This window comes from Vigna unguiculata, chromosome 8 (assembly GCF_037176805.1).
Source record: "Vigna unguiculata cultivar grain cowpea cultivar isolate G323 ecotype 2 chromosome 8, ASM3717680v1, whole genome shotgun sequence".
In the NCBI taxonomy this organism is placed as follows: Eukaryota; Viridiplantae; Streptophyta; class Magnoliopsida; order Fabales; family Fabaceae; genus Vigna; species Vigna unguiculata.
Window position 1 is genome coordinate 4,716,325 of NC_140799.1, and position 13,767 is coordinate 4,730,091.

The window sequence follows — 13,767 nt, forward strand, 5'->3', positions numbered from 1 at the left end:
AGTTAAAAATAAGATAAATATTCATATATTATGAGTGGTAGCTTTCCTTGCAAATATAATATTTTAATAAATTTAGCCAAATGACACATTTTCATTTTTAGTTTTATTAAATAATACATATTATGATTTTAAATTTAACGTTCACAAGAATATGAACGCAGAGATCTTAATAGTTAATGGAAAGAGACCTAAGGTTAGAATTAATTAACTATTAAATGTTTGAAAATTTTGAATAGTATAATTAAATATAAACACTGAACATATTTAATAACTCAAGGAGGCTAAGGTGCACCTACTATATCATAGGTTTTCCACTATTATTCTAAAATCGTATAATTTTATTATACATAAAAAAATTTCCCTTTTTCTTTTCTTTTTCCTTTTTCCTTTTTCTAACACGTGATTTATAAGACACCATCTCTATGGATTCTTCCATGATCTTTGGTAATGCCTACGTAAAAACAATATACTACTCTACGTGTTTATAAGGAAAAAAAAAATGCACCTTAAAGTGTAGTTTAAGAGGACTTTAATCCGATGCAATTAATTGTGATTTTATGGTAATCTTTAATTACTAATTATAGTCACATTAACCCCAAAAATATTATGTAAAAACGTGTAATATGTCCAAACATAAATTTGCATAAATTGACTTACTCACATTAACGTATGTTTGGAAAAGTATGAATTTCAGGACAAGTTAACATTATCATATCAACAATTTATTTAGCATGCTTATATTTTTAATGTGTCATGTTAGTCACATGTTAAATAAGTAATAAAATAAATAAAATAAAAATTAAATATATTATTAGAAGGACAAAATAACAAAAAATGAATTTACAAATTTAATAAATAGCATTGAAAAAGGTTAAAATAACTATTTACAAAAATCGTACAGATTTATTGTATTTTATATAAACAAATTGATTTGAAAAATATTTAAAAATGAACAATTCATGTGAGTTGACGATTTTGATATCAAAGTCGTCATAGGCTATACAACTTACCTATTTTTGTAATATATATATATATATATGTGTGTGTGTGTAAAATGCAATCAAGTCTACACCATTTTAATAATAAACTCTTAAGAGATTAAAAGAATAAAAAAAATTCAATAAGTAACAATTTAAAGTTAGAACTCCATTCTTTTACTATGTGACAAAAAGTCACTACTCACACATAAACAACAATCCAAAATCTCAACCTTGTACACCACATCCAACTTTTTTGTTCCACCATAACAGTAGTATAGTGCATTATCTTCCATACGAGTTAATAAAAACACAATGTGACAAAAACCTAAAAATGTAGTTTGTGGTTTCTATTTTATGGACCACTACTTAGTGAAAGTTATCCCATGTAAATGTGGGCCTATGCAAGCTCATTGTTTTTCATGAGGGGCTTCTCCCTGCACCCCCAAACCTTCTCTTGTATCCCCAATAATTACTTTTTTGACCCTCTGTTTTCTTGACTCCCAAACCAACTCCACCGCCTCCTTCTCCTCCCGCTTCTCCTTCTCTATCCTCTCCTCTCCCTCCTGCCCCTTCGACGAAGGTCTCGCCTTTCTCATCGCCTCCTCCACCCACTTCTCTGCCCTCTCCATGGGCCTCCCCCAACCCTCCCCCAGCTCAACCTCCTTCGCCGTCGAGTTCGACACTACCTTTGACCCCTCCCTCAGCGACATTAACGACAACCACGTTTTTAATTTTAATTTTTTTTCTAGAAACGAATTTCGGAATTCGTTTCATACTTTTCTGAACCGGATTCTGATATCCGTTTCACAAATTTTAATTTTTTTGTGAAACGAAATTCAGAATCCGTTTCAGAAAAGTATGAAACAGATTCTAAAATCCGTTTCACAAATTTTAATTTTGTTTTTGTGAAACGGATTTCGAAATCCGTTTCATACATTTCTGAAATGGATTCCGAAATCCGTTTCACAAATTTTATTTTATTTTCTAGAAACGGATTTCGGAATCCGTTTCATACTTTTCTGAAACGGATTCCGAAATCCGTTTCATAAATTTTAATTTTTTTTTCTAAAAACGAATTTTGAAATCCGTTTCATACTTTTCTGAAATGGATTCTAAAATCCGTTTCATAAAAAAACATGAAAATTTATGAAACGAAATCATACTTTTGATTAAGGTCAAAAAGGTTTTTTCAAAATTCGTTTTTTCTAAAAACGAATTTTGAAATCCGTTTCATACTTTTCTGAAATAGATTCTAAAATCCGTTTCATAAAAAAACATGAAAATTTATGAAACGAAATCATACTTTTAATTAAGGTCAAAAAGGTAATTATTGAACATACAGGAGAAAGTTTGGAGGTGCAGGGAGAAGCCCCTTTTCATGAAGGTTTGTCACAATCATTGAACCCAATTAGCATGTTTATTGTTTTGCAGAGACATTCAATGAGTTTTTACTTTTTACACTTTATATTTGTTTCTTCCACCCTCTTTCGGTAATAAGGATAATCAATAGACATTCATCTTTGAAATTTTTATATTTTTCAAAAATTTATTATCCGGAATAACATTCCCAATAGAAATATTTTTTGAAACGAGGATTTCAAAATACATTCAGAATGTAAAATCTAAAGTTAATTTTTGACTGTTTATTTATTCTAAAATATTTTATAATAAAAATTATCATTATAAAATAAAATGTTTATAACAACAAGTTAAATTTTTCTTTTCAAAACTATAAAACTGATAAATTTTTGATTTAGTTTATGGATAAGCTTTGAAATGAGCAAAATGAAGTTGGAGGATATAATGAAGATGTTGCTTTAGTGAATGTTGCGTAGTTTCTCATTGATGTAATAACTTGGACATCTTGTTTTGGATTGTTGTTCGTTGATGAATTTTTTAAATTTATATTTTAGTACCTTTAAGTAAAACATTAAACTTAAAAAATATATGTTTTGAATTGCATGTACTTACAAAAATCAAGCAACACATTATTTTTCTCTAAAACTTTAAAAAATCATTCATTGATCCAAAAAATCATGAGAGGCTAAAAAAATAATTATTCTCTAATCAAAATCTTTGAAAGTCCTCAATTCAAGCATAAATGACCCCATAAACTCAGTATAAATAGAAGTATGTACTCCTATAAAAAGTTTAAAAACTACCCACATATTCATCTTAAGCCAATTTTTAAATGAAACTAGTCATATTATGTCCATAAATGAAATCACCATACCTTCTCTAGTTTGAATATTGACACATTTCAACACCTAAAAGTCATAGACAATATTACTCATATGATTTTTAGATTTATTTATAATCATACGTACTAACTCAATAAAATTTTATAAACTGAACAACCAAATTCAAATAAGAAAACTACAAATCCTAAAAAGCTTTCCTTAACCATGTAGCAATAAAACAATGAAAGAAAACATGTGATAAACATTCAACATTATTAGTACACAAATAACAAATAAAACATAAAATTACTCATTTTTTTAACTTCCAAACAAATAAATAAAATACAATACAACAACTTCTAAAAAACCAAAGTTTTAACAGGTAATACTTCATCCAATCAAATCAAATTTCTCTAATCCTCACGTTTTAAACCAAAAGAGTAAATTGTTTTTACAACTTAAAAAAAAAAACTAATATCACCGAAAATTCAATTCTACAAGTCCTTGTCTTCATTAACCATGAAAGAAAAAAAAAAGTTCACATTAACCATTATGCAGTTATTTCATTCAAACACTCATTCTATTCATTATGCAATTCAACTTTTACTTTCTTTTATTTATTAACTTTTCTTATTTTCAAACCAATCAAAACCTATACCAAACCCCACCATTCATTAAACCATATACTAGTTACACCACCCATTTACGCTACATTAAACAAATCAAAGATTAAACATAATACAAATTTAATTACCATCTTTAAATTATCTCACACAGTTAACACACCGAAAACATGACGTTACAATTATTCATATTAATTTGTATTAAAACTGAACAACAACAATAAGATCGTGAAGTCATTTATCTTTAGTACATTTTGAGAAATATATACGACTTTTAGGTAACGTGAAATTATTTCCGAAACATTAATTTAGATGAAAATTGTTTCTCAATCCAAAAACCAATTTTAAAAATTATAACCCCATTAAAAAGTATTATACATAAATCTATTAAATTTGAGTCAGCATGGTGGTCATGCATTTATTCAATACTAGCAAAGAAAAGAAATGATTTTTACTCGGAAAATGATTAAAAATTGTGATGGATGTTATGGTGAAGACTTTGACTTAGAGAAGTCTTTGTCCTTCATTAACAACAATGACACCATATCAACTACTCATACCACACATCCTTTACTATGCTACCCACAATTTTCAATTTTCAATTTTCTTATGTTTATTTCAAATTCTATTCTTCACTTCTGCATTATCTCTATCTTTCTCCACCCATTAAAATATCTATTATCTTTCTCTCTGCATAATAAATATATTTACATATTGTTACGTGTCACTGTCTTGTGCAGATTTTTTTTCCTCGTCAAAAACTTCTTTCTAAATTCTGCAGCAATTATTAATTTCATTGAAATGAAGGTTACTTTGTCTGATCTTGACTGTGTGAGTCTGTTTTTAAGGAAAACAAAATAAGACCAAAACAACAGAGACACCAAAACTCTTTTACTTACAATTTTACTTTTTAATATATGTCTTTAATTTATAATATATCAATCAACTCTTTTTTTTTCGGTGAAATTTCTGTTTCAGTCACATTCTATTATCTGCATAAAATATTAACCAAGAGATTTGAGTAAATTGGTTGAGACATTTTCTAAAAGCATGCATGATGAAATATTTTTCTTCGAACATATGTTTAGCCTGTAAGAATACATTGAAATTGTGTAAAAATTGTTCGGTGGATGAACAGTGTCTGACAAATTCAGAGGCTCTAAACCAGAATAAACAAATATCGATCTTTGCCACAAAGTCTTTTTTCTTTTTCTTTTTCTTTTCTTTCTTTATAATAGTAGCGGTAGTAATTGTTCTTGTTTCTGTGTTCTCTTCTTCACTCTCTTTCCTTTACCTTTCTGTCTAAACTCCAAACTCAACACTTCACTCTCTTCATATACTTCTGACCTGTTAGTAGCACTCTTCAATCTTCCCATTATTACTTTGTTCATACTTCTCAGAAAAAGGAAGAAAGAATTAAAAGTAAAGTCTTATGAACTGTTGCTCATTAGATATATAGATATATATTTTTTTAACTTTCAAGTTAGAAAAGACAGAATTATGAGTTGTGAACTGTTACTGTTAATTTATTGTTCATATTATCATCTGGGTATTCCTTGATTATGGATTCTACCCTCTATTGCTCTCTGATTATTGCTTCTTTGCTTTTCTCTTAACTGTTGATTAATCTTGATCTTCATTACTTTTTGTACATTTTCTCAACACAACTAAGACTTCAAGAATTTCCAATTTTTCTTGTGATCATCTTTCCATATTAAGCACTAGTTCTTGTCTATTCAGCTTTCATTACTTATAGCTTGAATTCTGTTTGCTCTGTCTCCATATATTTTATTTTGGGTTGAAATTTTCTGTTCCTTCTTGTGTTGGATGGCTTTAGTTTTAGATCATTCTGTATTCTGTATTCAGTGTCAGTTTTCTTTTTCTAACCCTGCGACTGAGAAAAGGGTAAAAAGAAAAAAGCAGTTTTTATGACCCTTTCGTTGACTGGAGTCTTCTTCTTAGTTCCTCTTCCATGCTTGAAAATCATTCCTTCATCATTATCTTTCTTCTGCCATGTACTAGAATTGCAAAAGTTATGCTTCACACTGTTCTCCCCACTGAAGTGTCTTTCAGTTGAAATTTTCTTTCACTCTTTCTACTTTCCTCTTTGGAAACAGCTCATTCTTAATTTTTAATGTAGACATTAGATTTTTAATGTAAGAGTTATTGTAGAATGATATCCAAATTTGTTTTCAATGTTTTATTTTGGTGTTGTTTTCTTTAATTTTTCATGCTTGAAGAAATAAAACTAATGCTTATTTGTTTTGATCAGAAAGAATGGGGACAAATCTCAGCACTCCCAAAACTGAAAAGTCTTCCGATGATGGAGAAAATGATCATCTTAGATATGGTTTATCATCAATGCAAGGCTGGCGTGCATCAATGGAAGATGCAGTGAGTTTTCGCTGGAAAAGTTGATACTTAGTTTGTTAAATTGATAATCTTGTCAGTGAGAAATACTGAATTTTGTCTGCACAAAAAAAGATCTTCATTAGAATGTTCAGTTTTCAACAAATTTGAGGTTGTTGGGGATTAGAAAAGATGCAATTTTATCTTCTGTCTCATGTTTTAAGGACAATGAGATTTTGGTCTGGTCAATTATGTTTTCTGGAATGAATGTATATACCATTAATTATGCTTTTAATATTGTAGTTTGCAACTTGCTTTGATTTATCTTTGTTGCATAGATTGCTTTAGTTGAACATTACTCAGCTGTTTAAGTTTCTTCATTCTCTTTTCTTCTGCTAGCATGCTGCACATCTTGATCTGGATGAATCCACTTCCTTTTTTGGAGTTTATGATGGTCATGGAGGTAAAGACTTGAACAAAATGTCTTATTTTGGAATCAGAAATATGTTATGGATGCTGAATTAAGCCCAAAATTTTCCAGGTAAAGTGGTTGCCAAGTTTTGTGCTAAGTATCTTCACCAACAGGTGGTCAAGAGTGAAGCATACACAGCTGGAGATATAGGAACCTCTCTTCGGGAATCATTTTTCAGGTTAGAGGAAAAAGAGTGAACTTCATTTCTAATTACTGAAAGTGATTCTTCTGAATATAGAGACTGATGCTGGTTTTATATTTTCACTGTATAGTATAACATACGTTCAATTTACTGCATTTCATTAAAATTATAGAAGTGAAGATCACATATGAAGTATGCATTAAAATTTGGGATTAAATATGTTTTTAATCCCAATTTCGTCCATGTCCTAAAATTTGATACATTTTGGTTCCCAAACATTAAAAATGAATGGATATAATCCTGTTACCCAACTGTTTTAAATTTTTTTGACGTGTCAAATACGTTTTAGGATGACCTTTTTGAGTTGTTTATACCCTTTTGATAGGTTACAACTCAAATGTTAGCCTGAAAACACCATTTTAACAAGTCCACAAAATTAATGTCACTAGGTTAAAAAATTATATCCATTCATTTTTAAAGTTTGGGGACCAAAATATAACATAACAGATTCTAATTTCAGATCCAAGTTCAGGGACTAAAGCCCTATATAGGCAAAAAAGATGTGTTCAGTGGTTCCATGTGCATTCATTGTTTTCTTCTAATCCTGCAACAAAAACACCAAAATAAAATGAAATTAAACAAAATGAGTAATGAAATAGCATTTTTGTAATAATTGCAGGATGGATGAGATGATGCGAGGTCAAAGGGGCTGGAGGGAATTGGCAAGTTTGGGTGATAAGATAAACAAGTTCAATGGTAAGATAGAAGGATTGATTTGGTCTCCAAGAAGCAGAGAATATAAGAAGGCTCAAGAGGATAGTTGGGCCTTTGAGGAGGTAGGTATGACATTTTGAAGGTCCTTTGAGTGTTGTTTCTCCAAGTGTGTTGGTTTTGTGTGTGTGCTAAATTATAATTTCTCTGCACCTCCATTTTTCTTTTGTGGTGTCTCTTTTTGTTGCATTCAGTAATATGTCTTATGTATTGTGAGCAGGGTCCTCATTCTAATTTTGGTGGACCAACTTCAGGAAGCACTGCGTGTGTTGCAGTTATAAGAAACAACCAACTTTTTGTAGCAAATGCTGGTGATTCACGTTGTGTAATATGTAGGAAGGGTCAGGTAACATCAAGATGGAAATTCTCATCTTCAAAATAACACAGATTTCGTCTACAATTATTACAAAAATTTTCTGACTATTGTTCGGTTTATGTGCAGGCGTATGATTTGTCAATAGATCATAAACCTGATCTTGATTCTGAGAAGGATAGAATCATAAAAGCTGGTGGTTTTATTCATGCAGGAAGAGTTAATGGGAGTTTAAGCCTTGCAAGAGCTATAGGTACTTTACCTACTACCAAGTGAACTCTTATAAATGTTTATTTAAGTTTCTTCCAATTTTAGTTTGTAAGGATAGATTTGCACCCACTTTATATTGTAAATTTGTCTTATCTCTAATCAATGTTAGATTCTAACACACTCAACAAAAACCTAACAAATAACAAATTTCGTTAGGATAGACTTTAACACATGGCTTTGATATCATACTAAGAACTGGACTTTAAGTCTAACTCAACCTTACAAACCTGCTTGTAAGATGAGGTTTGCACCTGTTTTATACTACAAATTAGTCTTATCTCTAGTGAATGTAGGATTACGACAGGGTTTTTGGTAATGGTGTATATTAGTCATGGTTTATATGGTTCCCATTCATTATGCTTCAATATTCTGCAGGTGACATGGAGTTTAAGCAGAATAGATTCCTTCCTGCTGAAAAACAAATGGTGACAGCCAATCCAGACATAAATACTGTAAGTTTGTTCATGTGTGATACATTAAATCGATTAACTCTACCACAGTTTCATGATTGCAACATGGAAGAACCAAAAATGAAATGCTTGGATAAAACTTAAGATTCCAAGTATTTACTACCATCTTAAGTTTTCAACTTTTGACTCAGTATTAATCATTTTTTACATTTTATCACAGATTGAACTTTGTGATGAAGATGAATTTATAGTGCTTGCCTGTGATGGCATATGGTATGCTTCTTATTCTATTATCCTTTTCTGTCTCTGTCCCCGTTTCAGTTCTGAATGTTCTCTATTATTTATATGGGGGAAAATTATATGTTCTTCAGAATTTATAGTTCTTGATCAATCTCTACATCACACTTAAATCGAGTTTATAATTCAAAAACTCAATTATGTGTGACGTTAAGATTAGCCAAGACAATAATAAACATATGGTGGTCCGAACCATGTAATAATTTTTGGCTCCTGTTGCTTCAGGGATTGCTTGTCAAGCCAACAATTGGTTGATTTCGTACGCCAACAACTTCTCATTGTGAGTTTCCTGTCATGGATATTAATTGTTGTTTATACCTGTTATTAAACAAAAATTTAGAAAAGAAATAAAGGGCCCAACCGGGTTCGAACCGGTGACCTCTTGATCTGCAGTCAAATGCTCTACCACTGAGCTATGGACCCTTCATTGACACCTATTGTTCTGGTGTTTTAATCATAATATTGACATTACACCATTTCTGTGCACAGGAAACAAAACTTTCTGCAGTTTGTGAAAGAGTGCTGGATCGATGTTTGGCACCAACAATAGCTATTGGTGATGGATGTGATAACATGACCATGATTTTAGTGCAGTTCAAAAAACTGAACCAGTCCAGTGCACCAACATAAGAACAATGATCTTCAAATGAACTAAGAATTGAGAGCACTGAAATTTAGTAGGTTTTGGACAAAAAACCAACACTACACACTTGTACTGTATATATAGTGTGGACTACTCCTTTCTGCTCACTTTAAGTAGCATTCATTTTCAATTTTTTGTGTTTACTTTGCTTACTCCTAGAGTTTGTTTTGCTTCTTCAATAAGCGGCTCCAAATGTTATATATCTCACTAAATGATCTTATGAGAATGTTTTGCTACTGATTCTGAAATTGACTTATGGATTTGTTTTACCATTAAAGAAAGAGGGGTTGCATCGCTCCTTTTTTAAAATTTACAAAATATCATTAAAATGCATTTGTATTTAGGAATATAAACAAATTGAGATAAAGATAGCATTTTTAATGCAGAAGTAAAAGAGTAAGACTTCATTAAAAACTTCTCATTAGAACTGGCCTTTTCATTTCTAGTACTTTAAATTGTGTGAATCCAAAGTCAAAAATGATTTGTAAAGTGTGTACAGTTGGAAAGTAAAAAGTTGACTTTCAAAAGTTGAAAAGAGTTAATAAAAAATAGGTTTCAAATTGCACAATTTGTAATTTATTTATACTATGTTAATCGAGGATATTTACTATTTGGAAGAATGAGACACGAATGATTTGGAATGATTTGAAAATGATTGAGGTGTTTATTTGTAAGAATTTAAAAGAAAGAAAAATGAAAGAATTGAGGGATTTCATAATTTTTCCATTCTTTTTTATATGTAAAGATTTGAAAGTGATCTGTATAAGATTATCGTAATGCTTTTCATTGTTTTCTTCTTAATTTAAGTTGATTCCCGTGCATGTTTTCTTAATTTATGTAAATTAATGACACAAATAATCATTAATAATATTGCATAATTATAATAATAATGTTAAAAAATGACTTTTAAAATTATGCTTACAATAATAATTAATAATCAAAATTTCTAAATTATTCACCAAAAACAATCTCAATACGTGAATATATTGTATTTTATTATATTTTCATTAAAATAATTATTTTTTTTAATTTATTCGTTAAATTTTTTTTATAGAACAAATATAACTCATAAATATAATTTTAAATTACTTTCATTAAGGATAATTTAATATTTTTATTTTTATTTCAATTAAACTTAATTTTTAATCTATCACCATAAACTTTTAGAAATTCTACTTCTAAATTCAGTTACTTTCACTTCTACATTCCTTAATATAAACCATAGAAACTTCATCCTCTAATTCATTGAAATATATTTTTTACCCTTTTCTCAAATCAATCTAAGTGCATTGAATTAGATACTCCAAAAATTTATATAATTTAAAAGTTCGTTTTTAAAAAGAGATTATTTTTAATTTTTGGATTACATTAAAAGTTCTTTTTTTCACTTTCAAAAATATTTTCAAATTTTTCAATTAAAAAGCAGAATCATTTTTATATGAAAGAGCCGAGAGAAATTAATCAAGATACAATATGAAAGCGACTTATATTATACTCAGTGAAATTTAAGACATATAAAAATTTTATTATAAAAATAATCTTACTTTTAAAGTTTTGAAAAGTAAAAGTCTTGAAAAAAAATTAAAGCTTAAGTCTAATAAGATTATTGGATCAAAACAAAAGTTGCAATAAAATATTAAAAGTATTTAATGTAATAAAATGACATAAAGTAGAGACTGATAATGTATTGACAACCAGAATTATTTATATAACAACTTGACAATTATTTATTTAATTACTTTATTACTGATTAATTTAAATGATCCTACTGTTAAATTATTACGAAATGCTGTCGATTGGGTGTACGTCGAAAAAAAGTTGTTAAACCATCATTTTCTTAAAGTAAAATAAAATATGATAGGAAGACCATTGTATTAGAGATGACTTTAAAAATTTAAAGTTGGTATAAATTAAATTTCTTACAAATGACAAATGCGAAAGATCAGTTCTATAGGATATTTATAACTTTTAATTTTGACGTTTTAAAGGATACACTAAAAAATAACATGCATCTTTAAGAATTTGAAAGAATATTAAATCTATTATTATTATTATTATAAAAGTTATTTTATTTTTTTACCTAGCATTTATCGTTTTAGGCATGTTATTTAAAATTTGAAAGATATAGTAAATCGTCCATTCAGTTATATAAAAAGGTAATTTCAATTTTTTTAAATTTTCTATAAAATGTTTTTTTCCTTGTAACATTAGTATTTGAAGATATAGTTTCATTAAATAATCTATTATCTGCTTGTTAAGTAAGGTAGCTCAAAGATGAGTTTGCTTAAAATCATGTTAGGTGCATATTTATTCTCTCATTTAACTTTTAAATTTAATTTTTTTATTTGAATTTTATCCTTTCAAATGTTCTTTTTAACGGAATTTATTCTACGATAGTTAATTGAGATTAAAAATATAAAAAGTGTTAAAAATAATATATAAAATATTTATTTATTTCAAAAAATATATATAAACAGACACAATTTATCAAATTTTTTAAATTTAGGCAAATATTCAAAGTAACGAAAAAATATTTGAATATATTCTAAATATTTAGAGGTTATCTTCAAATATTTCATTTACAAAACTCAAATTAAAAACTAAGCTTAAAAATTTTAAATAATAAAAACTGCAAATAGATGTTGTTCAATAAGATTGAAAATTATATATCTTGTAAAGTCTCATATCACATAGGATAAGAGCATAAGCAAGAGAATGAGTGTGTTGGTGACTATATAATGAACTTTAGGTTCATGATTTTAGTCGCCCCAAGTTTAAGACATTTTGAGTTAGTATTTAATTTTTCTTATACTTTTGTAGTAAAGTGTTGTGAGGTATAGTAAATTCCTTCTCTGGACAGTGTGGATGTACTTGGTGTCAAAAGGTTTGATAGTGTTGTCCATGTGTTATACAAGTTTTCTAATAATGCTATTTTTTTGTTATCTTTAGAAAACGATTGTGATTTTTCTCCAGATGTAGAATTTCCACATTATATTGGTTGTGTATTCTCATGCTTATTTATTTCTCTATTAATAGGATTCTTAGAAGTAAAGATGGTGCTTTCCAAACAAGTTCCTAACCCAACTCTATAAACAGGGGCGAAGCTTTTTGGGGGCAGGGAGGGGCCTTGGCCCCCAAAATTTTGATTTTATATATATATATATATATATATATATATATATATATATATATATATATATATATATATATATATATATATATATATAAAATATAAAAAATATATTTAAAATATATTAAATTTTTAAAATTGTAGGCAATATATATTAGAAATTAATAAAAATTATATTTTTTATTTTTTATTTCTTTTATTTAAACATAACATTTAATGTAAATACAAAATAAAATATAAAATTAAATATAATAAAAGATAAAAATATTTAGGTTTAATTTTTCTTTTGGTCCCTGTTTTTATTTAAAAATTGACACTAGGATTAGGTTAATTACACCAACAAAGTAAATTATCCATATTAAGAGTCTCAAATTTAATGAAAAGATCATTGATCTATTTCGAAGAATTTAACAAAATTTATCATAAAAGATCGAATTACATCAATTTTTTCAAAAATCGGAATCAAATTGAGACTAAAAAAATTGGAGGACCAACTTAACATTTTTAAACCAAAACATGAATCAAAAGAGTAATTAAACCAAATATTTATTAACATAATTTTTATTTTCCTTTTAAATGTCTTTTTAGTTTTTCACATATTGTAATAATCTCTCACTCTCATATGTCTTCTTTTTGTTTTTAAAGAAAAAAAGTTAGACATAAACTCATTATATTTCTCATTTATCCGCTTCCTTTCCCGTCTCTTGTCTTACTTGATAATGAAAACATTATTTTTTTTTTATTTCATGAGTTTTTTGTATATTTTTTTTATGAATATAGAAAAAAATAGTGTATTATGTATTAATAATAATGAATATATTTTTACATGTCTTAATTTCTTATTAGATTATGATCAATTATTTTTTAGTATTATTTACAAAAAAGGTATATTGATAAATAATGAAAAAATAAATTAATCGTTTAAGAGTGATGAAAATGAAATTATTGACTAAAACAAGATAGATTCTACTTCTTCACATATTTTGAAGCATTATACTAATGATAAAAAATGTTCAATTAAAGAAGTCATTTTTTGAAGCATTATACTAATGATTGAATCTAATGATCTCAAAATTATATTATTTTGACCCCTTCGACGCTTTTGGTTAAGATCCGCCACTGTCTATAAAAGGAGTCCTAAGGGAGCATTTAGGTGGTTCATTTTCTCATGTAGTTCATGTAGCCAC

The 13,767-nt window shown here is 28.0% G+C and overlaps 1 protein-coding gene and 1 non-coding gene across 2 annotated transcripts; one reads left to right on the plus strand and one right to left on the minus strand.

Annotated features, from left to right (window-relative positions):
* Positions 1-4,905: 4,905 nt before the first annotated feature.
* On the plus strand, positions 4,906-9,698 carry LOC114193296 (putative protein phosphatase 2C 60). Its single transcript, XM_085666032.1, has 11 exons — positions 4,906-5,205; positions 6,056-6,177; positions 6,532-6,595; positions 6,674-6,782; positions 7,426-7,582; positions 7,738-7,863; positions 7,960-8,083; positions 8,476-8,552; positions 8,731-8,783; positions 9,033-9,087; positions 9,297-9,698. The coding sequence occupies exons 2-11, from the start codon at positions 6,061-6,063 to the stop codon at positions 9,435-9,437; spliced, it is 1,023 nt and encodes a 340-aa protein (XP_085522158.1). The 5' UTR covers positions 4,906-5,205; positions 6,056-6,060; the 3' UTR covers positions 9,438-9,698.
* TRNAC-GCA (transfer RNA cysteine (anticodon GCA)) lies at positions 9,159-9,230 on the minus strand. The gene has a single exon. It is a non-coding gene; the product is annotated as a tRNA-Cys (tRNA).
* Positions 9,699-13,767: the final 4,069 nt, after the last annotated feature.

Coding starts and splice junctions, on each gene's coding strand:
- LOC114193296 (XM_085666032.1), top strand. CDS start 6,061: ATGGGGACAAATCTCAGCACTCCCAAAACTGAAAAGTCTTCCGATGAT. Junction 6,783..7,425: donor CTTCGGGAATCATTTTTCAG/GTTAGAGGAAAA, acceptor TAATAATTGCAG/GATGGATGAGATGATGCGAG. Junction 8,084..8,475: donor AAGCCTTGCAAGAGCTATAG/GTACTTTACCTA, acceptor AATATTCTGCAG/GTGACATGGAGTTTAAGCAG.